Source organism: Bos grunniens, chromosome X, assembly GCF_055505025.1.
Source record: "Bos grunniens cultivar Pamir isolate PY7600 chromosome X, Bosgru_T2T1.0, whole genome shotgun sequence".
Classification (NCBI taxonomy): Eukaryota; Metazoa; Chordata; class Mammalia; order Artiodactyla; family Bovidae; genus Bos; species Bos grunniens.
Genome location: NC_141194.1, coordinates 63,771,388 through 63,797,450, shown reverse-complemented (window position 1 = coordinate 63,797,450; position 26,063 = coordinate 63,771,388). Strand labels below are relative to the sequence as shown.

General features: G+C 38.7%; 1 protein-coding gene across 14 annotated transcripts in view; it reads right to left on the bottom strand.

Annotated features, from left to right (window-relative positions):
- The window catches only part of ITGB1BP2 (integrin subunit beta 1 binding protein 2), a 38,706-nt gene that overhangs the window by 6,067 nt on the left and 6,576 nt on the right, over window positions 1-26,063 (bottom strand). For 9 of the 14 annotated variants that reach the window (XR_015159898.1, XR_015159894.1, XR_015159896.1 and 6 more), the window contains one exon: window positions 22,642-22,680. The exons of the other annotated variants lie outside the window; for them this stretch is intronic. Coding sequence is in view for 1 of the 9 variants with exons in the window: in XM_086390016.1 (XP_086246142.1) it covers window positions 22,642-22,680 (39 nt within the window). In the remaining 8 variants the exon portion in view is untranslated. The remainder of the gene's footprint in view (window positions 1-22,641; window positions 22,681-26,063) is intronic. 14 annotated transcript variants of the gene reach the window in all.

Below are 26,063 nucleotides of genomic sequence, written 5' to 3'. Positions count from 1 at the left end.
ATAAGAATCCTTGATCCCAATGCAGGGAGCCCCAGTTTGATCCCTGGTCAGGGAACTAGGGCCCATATGCTACAACTAAAGATTCTGTATGTTGAAACTGAAGATCCCACATGCTGCAACTAAGGCCTAGTGTAGCCAAATAAATAAATAAATACAGTGATATGAGATTACCTGAAGAAACAAGAAAAATATCAAATAAACAAATCTGACACCTAAAGGAACTAGAAAAAGAAGAACAAAAGATAAAGTTAGTAGAAGGAAAGAAAACAGAGAGAAATAAATGAAATAGTGACTAATAAACAATGGAAAATATCAATGACACTAAAAGTTAATTCTTCGAAAAGATAAATAAAATTGATAAAAAAAAATTGATAAAAAAAAAATGTAGCCAGATTCATCAAGGAAAAAAAAAAAAAAAAGAAACGAGGGGCTTACCTGGTGGCTCAGTGGTAAAGAATCCATGTGCCAATGCAGGAGACTCAGGTTCAATCACTGATCTGGGAAGATCCCACATGTCACAGAGCAATTAAGCCCATGTGACATAACTATTGAGCCTGTGCTCTGGAGCTTGTGAGCCACAACCACTGAAGCCCATGAGCCCTAGAGCCTGTACTCCACAACAAGAGAAGCTACCACAATAAGAAGCCTGGGCACCTCAACTAGAGAGTAGCCCCCTCTTGCTACTGCTACTAAGTCGCTTCAGTCGTGTCCGACTCTGTGCGACCCCATAGATGGCAGCCCACCAGGCTCTGCCATCCCTGGGATTCTCCAGGCAAGAACACTGGGGTGGGTTGCCATTTTCTTCTCCAATGCATGAAAGTGAAAAATGAAAGTGAAGTTGCTCAGTCGTGTCCGACTCTTCTCGACCCCATGGACTGCAGCTTACCAGGCTCCTCCGCCCATGGGATTCTCCAGGCAAGAGTACTGGAGTGGGGTGCCATTGCCCCCTCCGCCTGTGCAACAATGAAGACCCAGCACAGCCAAAAATAAATAAACATTTTTTTTTAAAAAACCGAAAGGGTCCTAATCAATAAAATCAGAAATGAAAAAGAAAGTACAATTGGTACCATAGAAATTAAAGGGATCATAAGAGACTCCTACAAACTATACACCAATAAAATGGACAACCTAAAAGAAATGGACACATTCCTAGAAATGCACAATCTTCCAAGACTGAACCAAGAAGAAATAGAAAATATGAACAGACTAATTGCCAGTAATGAAACTGAATCAGTGATAATAATAAAAAAATCTCCCAACAAACAAAAGACCAGGATCAGATGGCTTCACAGGAGAATTCTACCAAACAAACAGTTAAAGATGAGTTAACACCTATCTTTCTCAAGCTATTAAAAAAATTTGCAGTAGAAGGAACACTTTGGAACTCATTCTATGAGGCCAACATCACCTTGATACCAAAACCAGACAAGGATATCACACAAAAAGAAAATTATAGGCCAATTATCAGTGATGAACTTAGATGCAAATATCCTCAACAAAATATTAGCTAACCAAATTCAACAATACATTAGAGGATCATACACCATGATCAAGTGGGATTTATCCCAGGTATGTGAGAATGGTTCAATATCTACAAATCAATCAATGTCATATACCACATTAACAAATTTAAGAATGAAAATCTTATGATCATCTCAATAGATGCAGAAAAAGCTTTTGACAAAATTCAGCATTCACCTATGATTAAAAAACTCTCTACAAAAGTGGTATAGAAAAAAAGGGAATTCCCTGGCAGTCCAGAGGTTAGGACTCTGTGCTTTCACTGCCAAGGGCCCAGGTTCAATACTTGGTGAGGGAATTAAGATCCTACAGGCCAAAGAGTAAAAAACAAAGTGGGTATAAAGGGAACATGTGTGCATGTGTGCTCAGTCACTCAGTCATGTCCAGCTCTTTACAACCCCATGGACTGTAGCTCACCAGGCTCTTCTGTCCATGGAATTTTTCAGACAGGAATACTGGAGTGGTTTGCCATTTCCTATTCCAGTGGATCTTCCTGACACAGGGATCAAACCTGCATCTCTTGCATTGGCAGGCAGATTCTTTACCACTGTGCCACCTGTGAAGCCCACAGAGGGAACATACCTCAACATAATAAAAGCCATATACGACAAGCCCACACTTAACATCATACTCAATGGTTAAATGCAGAAAGCATTTCCTCTAAAATCAGGAACAAGACAAGGATGCCCACTCTTGCCACTTTTATTCAGCATAATAGTGGAAGTCTTATCCATGGCAATTAGACAAGAAGAAGAAATAAAAGGCATTCAAATTGAAAGGGAAAGAAAATTGTCATTTTTTGCAGACCACCTAATACTATACATCGAAAATTCTAAAGACACCACCAAAAAAAGAGTAGAGCTCATCATTTGGTAAAGTGCAGGATACAAAACTAATATACAGAAATCCATTGCATTTCTATACACTAACAATAAACTACCAGAAAGAGAAATTAAGGAACCAATTTCATTTACAATCACACCAAAAGGAATAAAATACTTAGGAATAAATCTAACTAAGGAAATAAAAGACTGGTACTCAGAAAACTATAATATACTGATGAAAGAAATTAAAGATGACACAAACAGGTAGAAAGATACACTGTGTTAATGGACTGGAAGACCTAGTAGTTAAAATACTACCCACGGTGATGTACAGATTCAATGCAATCCCTAACAAAATACCCATAGTATTTTTCACAGAACTAGAACATATAATTTTAAAATTTGCATGGAAACACAGAAGATCCCTAATAACCAAAACAATTTTGAGAAAGAACAGAACTCAAGAATGATGCTCTCTGACTTCAGACTATACTACAAAGCTATAATAATCAAAGTAGTATGGTACTGGCACAAAAACAGACACATAAATCAGTGGAACAGAATAAATAAATAAAACCACACACCTGGGTCAATTAATCACAATGGAAAAAAGACAGTCTCTTCAATAAATGGTACCAGGAAAGTTGGACAGCTACATGTAAAAACTGAAATTAGAACATTATATAATACCATATACAAAAATAAACTTTAAAACTCCTAAAACAGAACACAGGCAGAACTCTCTGTGACATAAATCATAGCAATATTTCTTTGGATCTGTCAATTAAGGCAAAGGAAACAAAAGCAAAAATAAGCAAATGGGACCTCATTAAATGTAAAAGCTTTTGCTCAACAAAGAAATGATCAAGAAAATGGAAAGGCAGCCTACTGAATGGGAAAAAAATATTTGCATATTATATGACAGACTAGGGGTTAATATCCAAAATATATAAATACTACATACAGCTCAATATAAAAAAAAAAAAAACCTGATTTAAAAATGGGCAGAAGATCTAAATAAATATTATTCCAAAGAAGACACACAGATGGTCAACAGGTGCTCAACACTGCTAGTCATCAGAGAAATGCAAATCAAAACCACATTGAGATATCACCTCACACCTGTCAGAATGGCTATCATCAAAGAGACAACAAATAACAAGTGTTGGTGAGGATATGGAGAAAAGGGAACCCCAGTACACTATTGGTGGGAAGGTAAATTGGTGCAGCCACAGTGGAAACGAGTATGGAGATTCTACAAAAAAACTGAAAACAGAATTACCATATGATCCAGCAATTCCACACTTGGGCATATATCCAAAGAAAATGAAAACACTAATTTGAAAACAGAAGGTTCAATGCAGGATACAGGATGCTTGGGGCTGGTGTACTGGGATGACCCACAGGGATGGTACAGGGAGGGAGGTGGGAGTGGGGCTCAGGATGGGGAACACGTGTACACCCGTGGCGGATTCATGTTGATGTATGGCAAAACCAATACAATATTGTAAAGTAATTAACCTCTGATTAAAATAAATTTATATTAAAAAAAAGAAAATAGAAATAAACACACACACACACACAAAGAAAACAGATGTACCCCAAAGTTCATCAGTTCAGTTCAGTTGCTCAGTGTGTCTGACTCCATGGACTGCAGCACACCAGGGTTCCCTGTCCATCACCAACTCCTGGAGTTTATTCAAACTCATGTCCATTGAGTCGGTGATGCCATACAACCATCTCACCCTCTCTCGTCCCCTTCTCCTCCTGCCTTCAATCTTTTCCAGCATCAGGGTCTTTTCAAATGAGTCAGCTCTTTGCATCAGGTGGCCAAAGCACTGGAGCTTCAACTTCAATAATTCTAATGAATATTCAGGACTGATTTCCTTTAGGATGGACTGGTTGGATCTCTTTGAAGTCCAAGGGACTCTCAAGAGTCTTCTCCAACACCACAGCTCAAAAGCATCAATTCTTCAGCATTCGGCTTTCTTTATAGTCCAATTCTCACATCCATACATGACTACTGGAAAAACCATAGCCTTGACTAGACGGAACTTTGTTGGCAAAGTAATCTCTCTGCTTTTTAATATGCTGCCTAGGTTGGTCATAACTTTTCTTCCAAGGAGCAAGGGTCTTTTAATTTCATGGCTGCAGTCACCATCTGCAGTGATTTTGAAGCCCCCCCCCCCCCCAAATAAAGTCTGTCACTGTTTCTACTGTTTCCCCATCTATTTGCCATGAAGTGATGGGACCAGATGCCATGATCTTAGTTTTCTGAATGTTGAGTTTTAAGCCAACTTTTTCACTCTCCTCTTTCACTTTCATCAAGAGGCTCTTTAGTTCTTCTTCGCTTTCTGCCATAAGGGTGGTATCATCTGCATATCAGACATTATTGATATTTCTCCCAGCAAACCTGATTACAGCTTGTGCTTCATCCAGCCCAGCATTTCTCATGATGTACTCTGCATATAAGTTAAATAAGCAGGGTGACAATATACAGCCTTGACATACTCCTTTCCCTATTTGGAACCAGTCTGTTGTTCCATGTCCAGTTCTAGCTGTTGCTTCCTGACCTGCATACAGATTTCTCAGGAGGCAGGTTAGGTGGTCTAGTATTCCCATCTCTTTCAGAATTTTCCACAGTTTATTGTGATCCACACAGTCAAAGGCTTTGGCATAGTCAATAAAGCAGAAGTAGATGTTTTTCTGGAACTCTCTTGCTTTTTCAATGATCCAGCAGATGTTGGCAATTTGATCTCTGGTTCCTCTGGCTTTTCTAAATCCAGCTTGAACATCTGGAAGTTCATCGTTCACATACTGTTGAAGTCTGGCTTGGAGGATTTTGAGCATTACTTTACTAGCGTGTGAGATGAGTGCAATTGTGTGGTAGTTTGAGCATTCTTTGGCATTGCCCTTCTTTGGGGTTAGAATGAAAACTGACCTTTTCCAGTCCTGTGGCCAATGCCAAGTTTTCTCAATTTGCTGGCATATTGAGTGCAGCACTTTCACAGCATCATCTTTTAGGATTTGAAATAGCTCAACTGGAATTCCATCACCTCCACTAGCTTTGTTTGTAGTGATGCTTCCTAGGCCCATTTGACTTCACATTCCAGGATGTCTGGCTCTAGGTAAGTGATCATACCATAGTGGTTATCTGGGTCATGAAAATCTTTTTTGTATAGTTCTTCTGTGTATTCTTGCCAACTGTTATTATCTTCTGCTTCTGTTAGGTCCAGTTTCTGTCCTTTATTGTGCCCATCTTTGCATGAAATGTTCCCTTGGTATCTCTAATTTTCTTGAAGAGATCTCTAGTCTTTCCCATTCTATTGTTTTCCTCTATTTCTTTGCATTGATCACTGAGGGAGGCTTTCTTACTGGAACTCTGCATTCAAATGGGTATATCTTTCCTTCTCTCCTTTACCTTTTGCTTCTCTTCTTTTCATAGCTATTTGTAAGGCCTCCTCAGACAACCATTTTGCCTTTTTGCATTTCTTTTTCTTAGGGATGGCCTTGATCCCTACCTCCTGTACCATGTCACAAACCTCCATCCATAGTTCTTCAGGCACTCTCTCTATCAGATCTAATCCCTTGAATCTATTTCTCACTCCCACTGTATAATCATAAGGGATTTGATTTAAGTCATACCTGAATGGTCCAGTGATTTTCCCTACTTTCTTCAATTTAAGTCTGAATTTGACAATAAGGAGTTTGTGATGTTCATAGCAGCATTATTTACAATAGCCATGATATAGAAGCAAAGTAAGTGTACATTAACAAATGAATGGATAAAGAAGATGTGTTAAAGAATAAAATTTTGCCATTTACAACAACATGGATGGACCTGGTAGGTATTATGCCTAGTGAAATAAGACAGAGAAAATAATTTGTTGCCACTTATATGTGAAGTCTAAAATATAAAATTATGTATAAAATAAATAAGCTACGTGGATTTCCATGGTGGTCCAGTGGTTAAGAATCCACCTGCCAGTGTAGGGGACACGAGTCAGATCCCTGGTCTAGGAAGATACCACACGCAGAGGGGCAACTAAGCCTGTGTGCCACTACTGAAGCCTGCATGCCCTAGAGCCTGTGCTCCACAACAAGTTACTGCAATAAGAAGCCTACACACCAGAACTAGAGAGTAGCCATAGCTCGCTGCAACCAGAGAAAGCCCATGTGCAGCAATGAAGACCCAGTGCAGCCAAAGAAAAATAAATAAGCTACAAGGATATACTATACAACACAGGGAATATAGCCAATATTTTATAATAATTTAATTTTTTCAAGTTCTGCTTATTTATTTATTTGGCTCTGCTAGGTCTTAGTTGTAGCACACAGAATCTCCAATCTTCGTTGTGGCAAGCAGGATCTTTAGTTGCAGTATGCAAACCCTCAGTTGTGGCGTGTGGGATCTAGTTCCTTGACCAGGGATCAAACCCAGAAGCATGAGTTCTTAGCCACTGGACCAGCAGGGAAGTCCCTATAATTTTAAATGCTATATAATCTATAAAAATTTTGAATCATTATGTTATATACCTGAAACTAGTGTAATATTATAAATCAACTATACCTCAATTTATAAATTGTTAATAGTTAGCAAGGGTGATGAGAATCAGACTCATATATACTGCTGATGGATTTACAAATTAATATATCCTCTTTGGAAGACAATCTGGCAAAATCTATTAAAATTAATAATGCACAGAATATTTCACCTAGCACCTACACATCTAGGATTTTATCCTATTGATATACATATTGGCAAAGGTGCATGAATAAACATATGTACTGCAGGAGTGTTTGTACCAAGGTGAAAACCATTTATATATCTATTAACAGAGGATTTGTTATCTACATTATGATATATCCACAAAATGAAAGTTAATTTTTTTAATTGGAGGAAAGTTGCTTTATAATGTTGTCTTGCTTTCTGCCATACAACAACATGAGTCAGCCATAATTATAGATATAATCCCCTCCCTCTTGAGCCTCCTTCCCGTCCCCCCATCGCATCTTTCTAGGTCATCACTGCTGCTGCTGCTGCTAAGTCACTTCAGTCGTGTCTGACTCTGTGCGACCCCATAGACAGCAGCCCACCAGGCTCCCCCGTCCCTGGGATTCTCCAGGCAAGAACACTGGAATGTGTTGCCATTTCCTTCTCCAATGCATGAAAGTGAAAAGTGAAAGTGAAGTTGCTCAGTCGTGTCTGACTCTTAGCGACCCCATGGACTGCAGCCTACCAGGCTCCTCTGTCCATGGGATTTTCTAGGCAAGAGTACTGGAGTGGGGTGCCATTCACTGCTCTGTAGGCCATCACAGAGGAAGTTAATTTTAAGAAAGAATTCTACACAGCAATGAAAAAGGACAAATTATTATTATTGTTATTGGCAGCGCTGCATGGCTTACAGGGATCTTAGTTCCCTGACCAGGAATCGAACCCAGGCCTCTGGTAGTAAAAGCCTGGAATCTTAACCACTGAACAATTAGGGAATTCCCAAGAACAAATTATCGATACATTGAAAATAGATGAAGCTCTAAGACAATGCTGAAAGAAGTCATATTCAAAAGAGTTCATACTCTGTATGATTCCATGTATATGAAATTCAAATATAGGCAAATCTAATCTATGACTATAGAAGTCAGAAAGCGGTTAATCTTGGAACTGGATAATGACTGAAAGAGGTCACGAGGAGCTAGCCTCTGTAGTGCTGGAAATGTTCTGTTTTGAGCTGGGGGTTGTTTCATAGATGTATTCATACACAAAAATGTATACTTCAGATTTGAACATTTTACTGTATGTAAGTTATACCTCAGTGGAAAAAATGAGGTGAATTATATACTGATAGGAATGAATTTTAAGATATATTTTAACTGTGTGTGGAGATACATGTATATCTCTGTCCATATATATATATATATATATATATATATATGGAACATTGGCAGTAAAGCAGAGGAAACAATGAATAACTACAACTCTAATGGGTAATTGCTGCAGCAGACTCTTGCTCTGAAGTCATCTGATCCCTGGTGGCCAACAATGTAAGTTTTAAAAGCCCTATGTTTACAGGTGTTGTCTAATTGGAGTTCAGGCCAAGAATAGAGAAAACAGTAGGACAGCAATATTTGAAGGGAAATAGCTGAGAATTGATTTTTTTTTAATGCCAACATTAAAACTCAGGAATCCCAAACAGGAAAAAGAAAACAAAGAAAGGAATCTCCACTCGGACATTTTTAATGAAACTTCAGAACATCAAAAAAGATTGTAAAAGAAACAAGAGAATTTGTGTCTACTTATAGTACACAATACTACCTATGACATATTCTTGTCCCTCAATAGAGAAAAAAATAGAACGGAAATATAAATCTAATCAAGTCTCTAGCTCTCATCAGTATTTAGGAAATACAAGGAACAAGAAAATATCACCACAGGGATACAATTACTAAAATGTATCTTATGGAAAGTGCTATGAGACAAATCACTCAGTTTCTTGAACTAATAAATCTCATGGGAGTTAAAAAAAAATGGTGGGAGAAGGAACGGGCACCTATAGATTAAGAGACTTAAGAAACAGGGACTTCCCTGGTAGTCCAGTGGTTAAGAATCTGCCTTCCACTACAGAGGACATGGGTTTGATCCCTGGTCAGGGAACTAAGATTCCCACATGGTGTGGGGCAAGTAAGCCCCCATGCCACAACTACTGAGCCAGTGTGCCACAACTAGAGAGCCCATACCCCACAACTTGCGAGAAGCCTGCAAGTCACAATAAAGAGCCCGAGCAGTGCAACAAAAGATCCCTCATGCCACAACTAAGATTCAATGTAGCCCTAAATAAATAACTAAGTATTTTCTTTAAAAAAAGAAACATATCAACCAATTGCAGCATATAACCTGTGCTTGGATCATGATTCAAACAAACTAAAAATAAACACACAAACATTTATAAGACAATCAGGAAAATTTGAACAATGACTGTACACTTGATGAATATAAGAATTTTTTAGAGGTGATCGTTTTGTTGTCATGTTTAAGAAAAGTTCTTATGTCTTACAGATACATACCAAAATATTTATGGATGAGATGAAATAATATGATATCTGATATTTGCTTCAGAATAATCTTACATGGGCAGAGAAGCAGGAGCTAGCAAAATATAGATGAAACAAAATTGGCCATGAGAGCCAAAGCAATCTTGAGGAAGAAAAATGGAGCTGGAGGAATCAGGCACCACCCCAACTTCAGACTATACTACAAAGTTAAAGTAATCAAGATAGTATGATACTGGCACAGAACACAGAAATATAGATCAATGGAAGGATAAAAAGCCCAGAGACAAACCCACACACCTATGGTCACCTAATGTATGACAAAGGAGGCAAGAATATACAATGGAGAAAATACAGTCTCTTCAATAAGTGGTGCTGGGAAAACTGGACAGCTGTATGTTTGTTTGTTTATTTGGCTGTGTCGGGTCTTAGTCGTGGCATGCCCTATATTCAGTTTCCATTGCAGCACATAGGATCTTTTAGTTGAGGCATGCAGAATCTTTAGGACTTTCCTGTAGTTCAAATGGTAAAGAATATGCCTGCAATGCAGGAGACCAGGGTTCCATCCCTGGGTCAGGAAGATCCTCTGGGAAAGGGAACAGCAATCCACTTCAGTATTCTTGACTGGAGAATCCCATGGACAGAGAAGCCTGCTGGGCTACAGTCCATGGGATTGCAAAGAGTCAGACACGATTGAGTGACTAAACCACTTGCAGGATCTATAGCTATGGCATGTGCGGGATCTCTTTTTTACCTGCAGCATGAAAACTCTTAGTTGCAGCATGTGAACTCTTACTTGGGGAATGTGGGATCTAATTCCCTGATGAGGGATTGAACCTGGGACCCCTGCACTGGGAGCTTGGAGTCTTAGCTACAGGACCACCAGGAAAATCCGCTGGACAGCTACATGTAAAAGAATGAAATCAGAATACTCTCTAACATTATATATAAAAATAAGCTCAAAATGGATTAAAGGCCTAAATATAAGGCTGGGCAATATAAAACTCTTACAGGAAAATACAGACAGCACACCCTTTGACATAAATTGAAGCAAGATTCTCTCTGACGCACCTCTTAGATTAATGGGAATAGAAACAAAAATAAACAAATGGGACCTAATTAAACTTAAAAGGTTTTGTACAGCAGAGGAAACTATAAACAAGATGAAAAGACAACCCTCACAATGGTAAAAAAAATATTTGCAAACAAAGCAACTGACAAAGGATTAATCTCCAAATATAAAACAGCTCACGCAGCTCAATACTGAAAAAACAAATGAGACTGTCATATAGAATGAAGTAAGTCAGAAAGAGAAAAACAAATATTGCATAATATCACTTATATGCAGAATCTGGAAAAATGGTACAGGTGAATTTATTTGCAAAGCAGAAATAGAGACACAGGGACTTCCCTGGTGGTCCAATGGCTAAGACTTCGAGCTCCCAATGCAGGGGGCCTGGCTTCAATCCCTAGTCAGGAAACTAGATCTCACAGGCTGCAACTAAGAGTTTGCATGCCACAACTAAAGACCCTGCATGCTACAATGAAGACTGAAGATCCCCCATGGTGCAACTAAGACCCAGTGCAGCCAAAGAGAGAATATAGAAAACAACGGCAGGGCTTCCCTCGTGGCTCAGTGATAAAGAATCCGCCTCCTAAGGCAGGAGACCTGGGTTTAATCCCTGGTCTGGGAAGATCCCACATGCTGCAGATTAACTAAGCCCGTGCGCCACAACTACTGAGCCTGTGCTACAATTTCTGAAACCCATGTGCCCTAGAGCCTGTGCTCTGCAACAAGAGAAGCCACCACAATGAGAAGCCTGTGCACAACTAGAGTAGTCCCTGCTCGCTACAACTAGAGAAAAGCCTGCACAGCAATGAAGACCCAGCACAGCCGTAAATAAAATTTTTTTACTTAAAAAAAATAAGAAAACAACTGCAATCATCATAATAGTGAAATACTAGTGGCATTCACCTTAAAGTCAGAACAAAATCAAGAATATTCACCTGTTTTCTCAACTAATACTGAATGTTGCTCTGCAGGTTCTAGCCAAAGCATGAAGACAAAAGTTAAAATGCTGTAAAGGAAGAATCATAAAATGTCCTTGTTTATATATGATATATAGACAATACAAGAGAATGAACTGAGATACTATTAAAATTAAATAGAAATAGAGTTTAAGTTTTAAATCAATAACTTTTCTCTATAAAAACAATATCCAATTAGAAAATGCAATGGGGGGAAGATCTAATTCACAGCAGTGAAAAAAATGATAGGGATAAACCTAACAAGAAACATACAAAATACTGACATGAATAAAATTACAGAATACTACTGAAGGCTATAAGTATGAATATTTGACAAACAGATAGATGTACAATATTCCTGAATGAGAAGTTTCATTATTTAAAAACTTTTCAAGTAAGTATAAATTTCTACAACAATCTCATTGGGATTTGTGAGGTCAGGGATAAGAGTACTAAACAAGTTGGTTCTGAAGTTCATCTGGAAGAACATATAAAAAGAGCCAAGAAACTTTTAAAAGATAGAAGAAGTAAGGGAAGCTTTGCCTACCAAATATCAAATTATTATATAAAGTTGTGAAATAGTTCAAGAATAGACAAATATATCAACGGAACTGAATAGAGAAGCAGTTATGTGTGAGAATTTAGTTTATGACAAGTATTGCATTTCAAATCTCTTCTGAGGCACCAAAGTAAACCAAAACAACATACAAAACATGTACAAACCCGAAAGGATAAAAAGTTCTTGGGATTTTCTCGATGCAGGAATGTCATTTGAGAAACTGTAGCTGAAATATTAATAGTAGCTAGGAAGAGATTTTGATCTACTACAGAGGATACAGATAAGAAGGGGCCATTTCACCAGAAAAACTATGCAAAGATCCAAGACACCAGGTACAGCAGAGGATGCACATGACATATGGGGCTGGAAACAGAGTTTAACAGAAATTTGGTACAGGGGATACTTTCTAAGACCCCCAGGGGATGCCTGAAACCACAGATAGTACCAAAACTTATAATATACTGTTTTTTCCCTATATATATTAGTATCTATGATAAAGTTTATTTTACAAATTAGGTACAGTAAGAGAATATCCAAATTGCCAGCATCTACTCTTATACTTTGGGGCCATTACTAAATAAAATAAGGGTTATTTGAACACAAGCACTGTGACACTGAGACAGTTGATCTGATAACTTCTAGGAGGTTACTAAGTGATTAATAGAGAGGGTAGTGTATACAGCATGGATGTGCTGGACAAAGGCATGATTTACATCCTAGAGTGGGATGTCACAAGATTTCATCTTGCTATTCAGAATTGTGTTCAATTTAAAACTAATAACCCAATTGAAAAATGGACAGAAGATTGAAACAGACATTTCTCCAAACAAAACATACAGATGGCCAATAGGCACATGAAAAGATGCTCATCATCGCTTAATTATTCAAGAAATGCAAATCAAAACTATAATGAGGTACTACCTCACACCAGTCAGAATGGCCATCACTAAAAAGTCTAAGTCCCTGGCAGAATCCAGTGGTTAGGACTCAGCGCTTTCACTGTCAGGTCCCAGGTCTGACCCTTGGTTGGGGAATTAAGATTCCGCAAGCCACGCAGTGTGGTCAAAAAAAATGTGTACTAGTAATAAATTCTGGAGAGTGTGTGGAGAAAAGGGAACCCTCCTACATGGTTGGTGGGAATGTAAATTGTATAGCCACTAGAGAAAACAATATGGATGTTTCTCAAAAAACTAAAAATAGACCTATGTATAATATGATCCTACAATCCCACTGTTGGCATATACCCAGACAAAACTATAATTTGAAAAGATACATGCACCCTTATGTTCATAGCAGCACTATTCACAATAGTCAAGACTTGGAAACAACCTAAATGCCCATCGACAGATGAATGGATAAAGAAGATGTGGTATGTATGTTTACACAATGGAATATTAGCCATTAAAAAGAATGAAATAATGCCACTTGCAGTAACATGGATGGACCTAGGGATTATCATACTAAGCAAAGTCAGTCAGAAAGAGAAAGACAAATACTAAATGAACATAATCTATGAAACAAAAACTGACTTACAGATACTGAGAATAGACTTGTGGTTGCCAAGAGAGAGGGTAGAGGTGGGAAGGACTAGGAGTTTGAGATTAGCAGATGCAAACTATTATATATAGGATGGATAAACAATAAGGTCATACTGTATAGTACAGAGAACAATATTGAACAATATTCAATATCTTGTGATAAACCACAGTGGAAAAGAATATGAAGAGAATATATATATATATATATATACACATGTATAACTGAGTTACTTTGCTATACAGCAGAAATTAAATACAACATTGTAAATCAACTATACTCCAATAAAATATTTTTTAAAAACTTACAAGTTGCTTATTTCTGGAATTGTCCGTTTAATGTTTTCAGACTACATTTGACTGAGGGTAACTAAAATCATGGGATGTGAAACCATGGATAAGGAGGACTACTATATTCAGTAAAAAATGCTTACCATTTCCTGAGACCAGAAGAAATGCAAAATAAAAATGAGCTACCATTATTTGCATATCTTGTTGATAAAAATTTTAATTCATAACAAAATATTGAAGAGGGTTTTGGGGAAACTGGTACCTCGTACACTGCTGGGTGGCCATGTAAACTGAAACAGCCTTTGTGGAGGGAAACTGAGCAGTATATAGTAACACTTCAAATGTGTAAGGATATTTATAACTCCTTTCCAGCAATCCCACTTCTAGGAATCTATCCTCAAAAAATATTAGTATAAATATTCAAAGATACATGTATAATGATTTTAATTGCTGCATAATTTGTAATATTCAGAGAAGGCAATGGCAACCCACTCCAATACTCTTGCCTGGAAAACCCCATGGACGGAGGAGCCTGGGAGGCTGCAGTCCATGGGGTTGTGAAGAGTTGGACACAACTGAGTGACTTCACTTTGACTTTTCACTTTCATGCATTGGAGAAGGAAATGGCAACGCTCTCCAGTGTTCTTGCCTGGAGAATCCCAGGGATGGGGGAGCCTGGTGGGCTGCATCTATGGGGTTGCACAGAGTCGGACACGACTGAAGTGACTTAGCAGCAGCAGCAGCAATTTGTAATATTAAAAAACTGTCAACAACTTAAGTGTTCGCCAATAGCAGAAGAGTTAAATAAATTATGGCATATCCATACTATGCAGCACAAAAAAGAATGTCAGAGATCTATATATATTGATGTGGAAATATTTTAAAGGACAATAAAGTGATACGCTTAACAATTAAGCTACAGAAAAATATTTATAGAATAATTCCAAATTGGGCAAAAAGAAAAACCAAACCTCTCTATAAAAACATAGGTATCGCTCATACTTTTACTATGTCTCTACATGTTGTATGCCAATATGCTTATAAATGTATAGAAAATGTAAGAATACACACCAAATTTCTTATGGTGACTTCTTCTGAGAACAATTTAAGAGTTCAAATACTGTGTTTTCCATTTTATTCACATCTGTATGTTTTTGTTTTTTAAAGATGAAGGAAGCTCATACTAGTAAGTTAAATGTTTGTATCATATTGATGCAGATGATACTGAAATCTATCTTCAGCACTGATTTTTCTCATGAACTCTAATTTTGCATTTCTAATTAACTGCCTGCGAGCATTTCCACTGGAGAAGGCAATGGCAACCCACTCCAATACTCTTGCCTGGAAAATCCCATGGACAGAGGAGCCTGGTAGGCTGCAGTCCATGGGGTCGCTAAGAGTCGGACACGACTGAGCGACTTCACTTTCACTTTTCACTTTCATGCATTGGAGGAGGAAATGGCAACCCACTCCAGTGTTCTTGCCTGGAGAATCCCAGGGACAGCGGGGCCTGGTGGGCTGCTGTCTATGGGGTCGCACAGAGTCGGACATGACTGAAGCAACTTAGCAGCAGTATCAACAGCAGCAGCATTTCCACTCACATCTTTTGCAATCATTTCAAACTCGTATCTAAAATAAAATTCACTATTGGAATATTCATATAATATTAGTTCTAGTTCCCAGTTTTCCTGTTTCTGTTAAAAGCACTAACCTACCTGTTACTTAAGTTTGAAGCCTTGTGATAATTATCTTATACCATTCCCTCTTTATCAGAAAAAAATCAAGCCCAAGGTTTTTTTTCCTTCTTTTTAAATAATATCTTACATATCTCCTTTCTACTTTCCTTATCACCCTAACTCAGGCCTTTCATTCAACAAACATATATTAAGCACATAATATATATATGCGCTAGGCAGTTTTAGATGCTGCATATAGTGCAGAAAGACTTATATGCTAGTGAATGAGAGAAATAATGTACAAGAAAAAATAATTATGCAATATTGTTAGCATTTATAATGCTTATCTTGTACTAGGTACTATGATAAGCTATGAGGTAGATATTAAATGAGATAGACTTATCTCATTTAATATTCCTAATGACCCTATGATATAGGCACTGTTATTAATCCCATTTTATAGTTGGGGAAACTGAGGTCTATAGCTCTTAAGTACTTTAAGGTCACATAACTAGTAAGTAGTCAAGATTTGAACCCAGGCAGCCTGATGTTATATTAATAGTTTGTCCTCTTAACTGTTATGTTATATTGCTTCTCATGTAAGGAAACCTCAGCAGATGATAATGGATATGGGGAAAATCAAACAGGGTAATGTGATAGTACCTTGGCGAGTAGGTGCTAATTTAGAGAAGATGGTCAAGAAAGGCCTCACTGAGAAGTGTGATTTTTTTTTGTTTAATGGAAGAACTCAAATTTGACCTATGAAGCTTCTCACTCTGCATTTTGCTAATTACATAGGCATTATGTGGTTTCTATGTATTTACTACAAATTGGCACCTGGATCCAAAGACTAGATCAAACTCGGATTCCATCCCTTTCATATGACTATAGGATAGACATAATGTCTAATATCTTTGCTCACTATTTATCAAGGATTGCAGAACAGTGATATCCTAATTTTATTTCTTTTTATTAATTGGAATGGTTTTGGAAAAAGACATGTCCCTTCATCTACCCAGTTCATCCAGGAAAGGCAGAATAAATACTTGATTATCTCCCTTTATTGATTAATTTTTGAGATAATGAATTGTTTCCCTATCATGAGTGGTGATAGTTGAATTGTTTCCGTATCATGAGTAGTGATAGTTGAGCTGTGAATGTTAAGAAAGAATCACCTATTCAAAGACCTGGAGAAAGACTATTCCAGGTAGGGGGAACAGGTAGTACAGAGGCACTGAGGAAGGAGTGAGTTACAGTAAGTTTAAGGAACATAGAGACTAGCAGTGGCCATATTACTTTCACTCCTTCTGATGTTGTGGACTCAGTGCTTGTGTCCTCTAAAATTCATACATTAAAATCCGACCCTTCAATGTGATGGTATTAGGAGATGGGGCTTTGGGGAGGTAACTGGGCTGTAGCCTACCAGGCTCCTCTGTCCATGGGATTTTCTAGGCAATAGTCCTGGAGTGGATTGCCATTTCCTTCTCCAGGGGATATTCCCAACCCAGGGATTGAACCCGGGTCTCCCGCATTGTAGACAGATGTTTTTACCGTCTGAGCAACCAGGGAAGTCTAACTAGGATTACAAGAGATCGTGAATGGGATTAGTGCCCTTATACAAGTCATGAGAGAGCTTGCTTTCTCTCTTTCCTCTCCACCTGGTAGAGGTCCCTCATCAGAACGTGACTATGTTGGTACCCTGATCTCAGACTTCCAGCCTCCAGAACTGTAAGAAATAAATTTATTTGTTTATAAACCACCTAGTCCATGGTACTTTGTTATAGCAGCATGAATCAACTAAGACATATCTTTTAAATACATTATTCTCTCCTCCCTTCTTACTACCACACCCACTTAAGTTTGAGGTCTCATCTTTCTCTCTTAGACTACTGCAACCATCTTCAATTGGTTTCACTGTCTCTTTCTTCCACCCTAGTCAATTAACTTCTTACTCACCAAAAGCTTTCAATTCAGTGTATAAATCTTTTTGGTGAGAATGAATCTAAAGTTTTAATAATGGATGTCATTGGCAAAATAACACTGATTTAATGGATGGAGGTATTTGCTGGAAAGTAGTGCTAGAAACGAAAGACTACAGGCTTTGTACTCAAACCTGGATTTGAGTCCCAGTTCTGACACTTGATAGATGTGTGACCTAGAGAAAATTATGCAACCTCCCTGAAGCCCAGTTTCATCATCTATTAAAAAAATAATAATAATGCTTTTAATACACTATTGTGAGAAGTAAAGGAGAATATATATTCTCATTTGAGATATATGTATATATAATATATACAAAGAGAAATAACAGATAAAGTGTGCATGTACACATGCACATTTTTTATTACAATACTTAGATCATAGTAAAGGCTCAATAAAGAGCTTTTTTAAAATTACCCTTCCCATCATGTATCTTGCAGAAGTTCCAGTTTCAGTGATGACTGCCACATGTTTAAACTTCAGTCATTGCTAAGAGTTGTCCAAGAGTCATCAAAGAATATCTAAAACCTAAGGACCCAACTGGGATTTTAGAAGACGATTTTAGAAGATAACCACACTACTCTAGCCTAGCAGCATCCCTTTGACAAGCCTATGTGGGAATCAATGAGGCCCTTAGTTCATCAGTGATATCTCATATTGATATAACACTTTTCCAAATCACTTTTCGTCTCTGATCACCTCATCTCTAACTTAAGTGGGACCCCCACCCTGGTACTTTACCTGTCACTTTATCCAGATCAGTAATTATCTCCCAATTACATCAGATTCAGTGTTTCTGACTCTAGGACCCCTGCCTCTACTGTCCTCTCTGTCTCTTTCTGCTCCCAAAGTCCCAGAACACTGCTAGAGGGAGAACCAAGCAGACCAACATAAATTCATGCTGTCCAATTTCAACTTGGTCCTCACAGCTGCTCAGCAACCCTTTTATTTGTCTCATATGTTCCCTGGCAGTCTCCCCAAAGAGGCTGTTTCAGACCTTCCTCTTTCTCCTCAAATTATAAACTCCAATCTCCCTCCTTCTACTTCCACAGATTTCATATTAGACACTTTCATCAGATCAACTGTCCATCCTGCAGCAAATCAGTAATATCTTTCTCCCTTCCAGCCTTGTCCTCTAGCCATCCAGTTTCCTTCCCGGGACAGCAATCAATGTTCTTGATCTCTTGTTTATCCTTTCAGAAATATTTTATGACTCTACAAGCTAAAGTACAGAGAAGAGGGAACTTGCACTGGTCGTTAAAGGTAAGTAGAATTTGGGTGGGTAGAGAGAAAGGAGATGCTATTCCAAGCAGAGGAAACATCCAGGGCAAAGGCACAGAGGTGGAAATGAATAAGATATATTTAGAAAACAGGGTATAGCAAGAAGAGTAATCCCCTGAGAAATAATCCCAGCTGCTGCCTCAAGAGCTACCTCTCCTTTTCTAGTTCTGACTTCAGCCTGATCATTGCTTCCCTGACTGTCCTGCTCTACATACCAGCAGAGAAGAAATCTGACACTGCATGGCCCCTCACCCATCTTATCTTGCCTGGACCTCCGTTACTATTTATTGAACCATCTGTTTCATTCCTGCTAAAGAGGTCCTAGCTTCTTCCTGAGTCAGTCTCTAGGCCAGACACCCTCCATTTCTTTGGTCACGTAGACAATTTCCTCACACCGCTGAAAATAGGACAATTAATATAGAATATGCATTGTACAGACATTATTGATCTTACCAATATATACAACAGAGAACCTATACAACAGAGATGGAATTGGCAAAACCCAGACTATGAAACTCTACTGAAAAACAATCCAACTTCCTCAACAAAAAGTTGAAAGGAAAAAAGTGACATATAATACATATTCAATCACAATGTGTGGATCTTAGATACTGATTCAAACCAAAAAAGCTGTAAAATTATTTTGACATTTATGAAACTATTAGAAATTTAAATGCTGACTTGATATTTAATGATATCAAGGAAATACTGCTTGTTTATTTTATGTGCGCTAATGATACTACAATTATGATTTTTAAAAAAGAATCCTTACCTTTTAAAGATACATAATGAACTATTTAGGTATGGGATGACATCATATCTGGAATTTGCTGCAAAATATTATGGTACAGAGGAAACAGATGGAACGAGAGTGCCCAAGAGTTGATACTAGTTGAAGCTGAGTGTTTAGTAAGGGATTCATTACAGTATTCAGTCTACTTTTGTACATGTTTTACATTCTCCATTAAAATGCTTTTTAAAATGTTATTGAATTATCAAGCATCTGATGAAAGTGTGTGTATTAATCTGAAGGAGTGGAACAGGAGGAGCTGGAATATGAGAAGAGGAAGGTCTGGAACAGCCTCTGTGGGGAGAGTGCCAGGGAATGTATGAGACAAATAAAAGGGTTGCTGAGCAGCTGCAAGGGCCAAGTTGAAACTGGACAGCATGAATTTATACTGGCCTGCTTGGTTCTCCCTCTAGCAGTGTTCTGGGACCTTGGGAGCAGAGAGAGGGGGGACAGTGGAGGCATGGGTCCCAGAATCAGTAACACTGAATCTGGTGTAACTGAGAGAGAATTACTGATCCAGATGAAGTGACAGGTAAAGTACCTAAGGGTCCCACTTAGGTTAGAGATGAGGTGATCAGAGGTGAAAAGTTGTTTGGGACACTGGTCCCCAACCTTTCTGGCATGAGGGACTGGTTTCGTGGAAGACAATTTTTCCATGGACCAGGGGGTTTGGGGATGGTTTCAGGATTATTCAAACACATTACATTTATTGTGCACTTTATTTCTATTATTATTATATCAGCTCTACCTCAGATCATTAGACATTAGATCCCAGAGGTTGGGGATCCCTAGTTTAGGAAAGCATTATATCAATGTGAGATATTACTAAGAGCCTTGCTGGTTCCCAGAGAGGCTTATCAAAGGGACTCTGTTAGGCTAGAGGGGTATGATATCAAGCTCCTCTTCTAAGATTTTAATTGGATTTTAGGTATTTGGATATTCTCAGATGGCTCTTGAACAATGACTGAGGTTTTAATCAGTAGCCATGTGACCTCAAGCAAGCTATGTCCTTCTCTGAGCTTTGGTTTCCTCATCTATAAAAACTGGGGATAATAATCCTCAGAGATCAGGTGTGAGGATTAAGTAAAATAATGTGGGTAGAAGTGTCCTACACAGTGGCATTCTATATATGATGTTTACTCCCTCAGGAGGTGAATACAATCATACATAATGCTGAAGCTAATGCAATTGTATGGTAAATATGTTATCACTTCACAGACTAGCAAAACCTGAGTGTCAAGAAAAATTTTATTTTCTGGGAATTCCCTGGTAGTCCATGCTTAGGTGTCCAGGTTCAATCCCTGGTTGGAGAACTAAGATCCAACAAGTCATTAGGTGCAGCTAAAAGAATCCTATTTTCTTACTGAAACATCATAAAATTGGATATTGGAAATGTGTCCCTCTTCTCCAAGGGAAAAAAAAAAAAGAAACACCTCGACCTTCCCAAAAGGCCAAGGTGAAAGCTTTTGGTGAAAAGAAAGAAGAATAGTAGCGGTACTAATAATAGGTACTTACTATATGTCAGATACTGATCTAAATCTGCATTAGCTATTATTATTATAATACACAGATCTAGACCTCAAAGCAAAGATATGGCCTAGAGAGAAAAACGCATGAGTCATTTGCCTGTGGGTGGTATTTGAAGTCATGGGCATAATTAAGAGTGTCTAGAAGAGAGTTATATATATCAATATATGAAGAGACCTAGATAGCATATTAAAAAGAAGAGACATCACTTTATGGGCAAAGATTCATATAGTCAAAGTCATGGCTTTTCCAGTAGTCTTCTACAGATGTGGAGTTGGAACATAAAGAAGGCTGAGCGCCAAAGAATTGATTGCTTTCAAATTGTGGTGCTGGAGAAGACTCTTGAGAGTCCCTTGGGCTGCAAGGAGATCAAATCAGTCAATTCTAAAGGAAATCAACTCTGAATATTCATTGGAAGGACTGATGCTAAAGCTCCAAAACTTCGGCCACCTGATGCAAAGAGCCAACTCATTGGAAAAGATCCTGATGCTGGAAAAGATTCAAGGCAAAAGGAGAAAGGGGAAGCAGAAGTTGAGATGGTTAGATAGCATCACCGACTCAATGGAGATGAATTTGAACAAACTCTGGGAGATAGAGAATAGAGGAGCCTGGCGTGCTATAGTCCATGGGGTCACAAAGAGTTGGACACAACTTAGCAACTGAACAACAACAATGAAGAGACTGAGCCTAGGACTGAGTCCTGAGGAACTTCATCATTGAATGGCCAGTAAGAAGAGGAGGAGCCTGTAAAAGAGACTGAAAGAAATGGCCAGAGAAGTAGGAAGACAACCAAGAGGAGTGATGGGTCATAGAAGCCATGAAATGTACTTCAAGAGAGAAACCATCATTAATGTCAAATTTTGCTTGAGAGTTCAAGTAAGATAGGGACTAAAGTATCCATTGGATTTAGTGACTTGGTGGCCCAGTCAATGGTAATCTTATCACCCCAGATTGAGGCAGTTAGAAGACATATTGAAGTGTGTTGTGAATGGACTAGGAAGAAGGAAATGGAAAAAGAGTAGTTATTTTAAGAAGTTTGGTTACAAAGGAGAGAAAGGAATTAATAGTAGCTGGAGAGGAATATGAAGTCAAGGGAAATTGTTTTTGTAAGACTGAGGAGACTTGCACATGTTTAAATGTCAACGAAAATATCCAGAGAGAGAAAGGCTGAACAAACAGGGGAGAGAGAGGATAATTAATGGTGTGAGGTTTCCAGAGAGGTGTGAGGGAATACGATACAATGCACAGTGGAAAGAAATGAGAACTATAAAAGGAGGCAGGGAGAGTATTTGTGCTATTATGAATAACTATGTAGATGTGATGGTGGGAAGTAGATGATTAAATAAGATAATACATGTAAAGCACTTAGTATAATGGTTGGCAGGTTAGTTTGTATCAGAAATGGTAGCTATGGTTATTGTTGTAGTGGTGGTTAATAATGTTATACACCTGCTTGAAACTCATATTTTGGGTTTGGGGCTATGTAAAAGGATCTAGTATACTACTTTATTAATGCTGCAAATTTTAAGCTTTATATATCAAGTTTATATACAAGGGTTACTTGAAATTTTTGATTCCTCACCTCCATCCTCTCCAGGAATTCTGAGTAGTTGCTGGTCCCCTGATTTTGATAAGATAGAAAAAAGTTGTACATTTAAGATTAGTGTACTTTATACACTCTTCTATATATATTTTACATCTCTAAATTTAAAAAAGTACATCCTTTAAAGCCCCTTTTGATGTTTCACCCACAGAAAAATGACATTAAAAGTAAACTTTTGGACTTGCCTGGTGGCTCAGTGGATAAGAATCCATATGCTGATACAGGGGACATGGGTTTGATCCCTGCTCCAGGAAGATTCCACATGCTGCAGAGCAACTAAGCCTGTGCACCACAACTTCTGAGCCCACGCGCCACAACTACTGAAGCCTACACCTGCTAGAGCCTGCGCTTCACAACAAGAGAAGCCACCACAATGAAAAGCCCAAGCACTGCAATAAAGAGTAGTTCCTGCTTGCTGCAACCTAGAGAAAGTCCATTCACCGAAACAAAGACCCAGTGCAACCAAAATAATAAAGTGTTCCTACTTTAAAAAAATAGTAAACTTTTGAGCTCATTTTGCATGCTAGGAAGGTGATGCTCAAAATCCTTCAAGCTAGGCTTTAGCAGTACATGAACCAAGAACTTCCAGATATTCAAGCTGGATTTAGAAAAGGCAGAGGAACCAGAGATCAAATTGCCAGCATTTGCTGGATCACAGAGAAAGCAAGAGAATTCCAGAAAAACATCTACTTCTGCTTCATTGACTATGCCAAAGCCTTTGACTGTGTGGATCACAACAAATCATGGAAAATCCTTAGATGGGAATACTAGACCACTTAACCTGTCTCCTGAGAAACTTATACAAGAAGCAACAGTTAGAACTGGACATGGAACAACTGACGGGTTCAAAACTGAGAAAGGAATATGACAAGGCTGTATACTGTCACTCTATTTAACTTACATGCAGAGTATTCAAAATGCCGGGCTGGATGAATCACAAGGTGGAATCAAGATTGCCGGGAGATAAGATAAGATAAGATAGCATCACAGACTCAATGGACATGAGTTTGAGCAAACTCTGGGAAATAGTGAAGAACAGGGAAGCCTGGCGTGCTACAGTCCATAGGGTCACAAAGAGTCGGACACGACAGCAACTGAACAACAAACTTGTGGGATTTCCCTGGTGGCGCAAGTGGATAAGAATTTGCCTGCCAATGCAGGGTTCGATCTCTGCTCCAGAAGATTCCACATGCCTTAGAGCAACTAAGCCTGTGCACCACAAACACTGAGCCTGAGTTCTATGAGCCACAGCTACTGAGACCACGTGCTGCAACTACTGAAGTCCATGTGCCTAGAGCCTGTACAACAACAAAAGAAGCCACCTCAATGAGAAGCCCGCATACCGCAATGAAGAGTAGCCTCCACTTGCCACAACTAGAGAAAGCCCATGAACAGCAACGAAGACCCAGTGCAGACAAAAATAAATAAAATTATTTTAAAAGAACTTTTTTTTTTTTAGTCTAGTAAACTTCTAGACTTCCCTGGTGGTTGAGTGGTTAAGACTCCAAGCTTCCACAGCGAGGGGCACAGGTTTGACCCCTGGTTGGATAACTAACATCCTGCATGCCACCTAGTTAGAAAGGATCTGGAGGGTTCAGTTCAAGGGGAAAACTTTATTTGCACTTGAATGAGAGCAGAGAGCTAAGCCAGAATTATTGAATATCCTGGAGGTCTAGGAATCCCCTTTATTTCTGTTTAAACTTTCCTGCAAGGTAGAGGAAAGGTAGAGGAAACTTTCCTGATGCATTCTCTAACATCCCCTAATCTTGCCTCAGTTTCCAAATTCTCAGCCACGCTATGCTGCAATCCCTCACCTTTGCTGACCATGTCCATTCTCCCATCCCCATTTACGCCTAGCTACTAATGAAACCTTATGTTCCTTGAATCTGAACTGAGATAAAAGGGTGCTATGAAAAATACTTGAGATCACCTGAGGTTTGGTAAGCTTCCTAGTTTGATGTTTCTAAGAATCTGAAATCCCAGATTCTTGGCCATGCTGTTGAGGGAGTAAATCTGATTCAAGAGAGACTCCAAAAAAGAGATATCACTCCTCTAATTAAGATCTACATTTAAGGGAATTCCCTGATGGTCCAGTGGTTAGTGCTTTCACTGCCATGGTTCTGGGTTCAATCCCTGGTCAGGGAACTAAGATCCCACAAGCTGTGAGGTGTACCCCCTGCAAAAAAACAAACAAACAAACAAACAAACCAAAACTACATTTAAAAAGAAAAGGCTCCCTGGTGGTACAGTGGATAAAAATATACCTGCCAATGCAGGGAACACAGGTTTGATCCCTGGTCCCATGCTACAGGGCAACTAAGACTGTGCACCACAGCTGAGCCCATGTGCACCTAGGGCCTGTGCTCCGCAACAAGAGAAGCCACCACACCAAGAAGCTGGTGCACTGCAACAAAGAGTAGCCCCCGCTTGCTGCAACTAGAGAAATCCTGCATGCAGCAACAAGGACCCAGTGTAACCAAATAAATAGAACAAAATTTTTTATTTATTTATTTTTTTTGAACAAAATTTTTTAAAAAGAAAATGCTTATAATGCCTTTTTAACTCTCTTTTAAAATCATATTCAAAATCCTTGATCTAGAATTTTAGGTTCTTCCCAATCTAGCCACACTTCACTTGACTCTTTCGTTCCCTCATTTAAACCTTCTGAGGGAATTACCTGGTGGTCCAGTGGTTAGGGCACCATGGTTTCACTCAAGGGGGCACAGGTTGGATCCCTGGTCAAGGAACTAAGATCCTGCATGCCAAGTGGCCAAAAAAAAAAAAAAAAAAAAAAATCCTCTGATATGTTAGCAGTGGTTACAAACAGCAAAAGGACTAAGTTTGGAGAGAATCCAAAGAGGAGTTCTTACTTCTTACTCTACACATTTTTGCATTGTCTTACAATGACAATGTATTGCTTTACCCTCTGAACCACCAGGGAAGCCCTTTGGAATTTATAATAAAATATAAAAAGTAAAATAGAACACCTTCTTACCCAAGCCTGGCTCTCCCTACTCTTCCATAGCTATCCAAATTTCTTATTCTCCAAATCTCCACTCAAAATATATTTCTTAACCCTCACATTTATGGTTGATTGATTTTCAACTAGGGTGCCAGGACAATGCAGTGGGGACAGAATAGTCTTTCCCACAAACAATGTTGGGACAACTGGATAGCTATAGGCAAAAATATAAAGTTGGACCCCTACCTCATACCACATACGAAAAATTTTAAGAATTCACCTGGCAATGCGGGGGACGCAGGTTTGATCCCTAGTGGGGGAACTAAGACCCTACGTGGCGTGGAACAACTAAGTACATGTGCCACAACTACTGAAGTCTCTGTGCTCTGGAGCCCACGCGCCATAACCAGAGTCTGTGCACTACAATGGAAGATCCCAC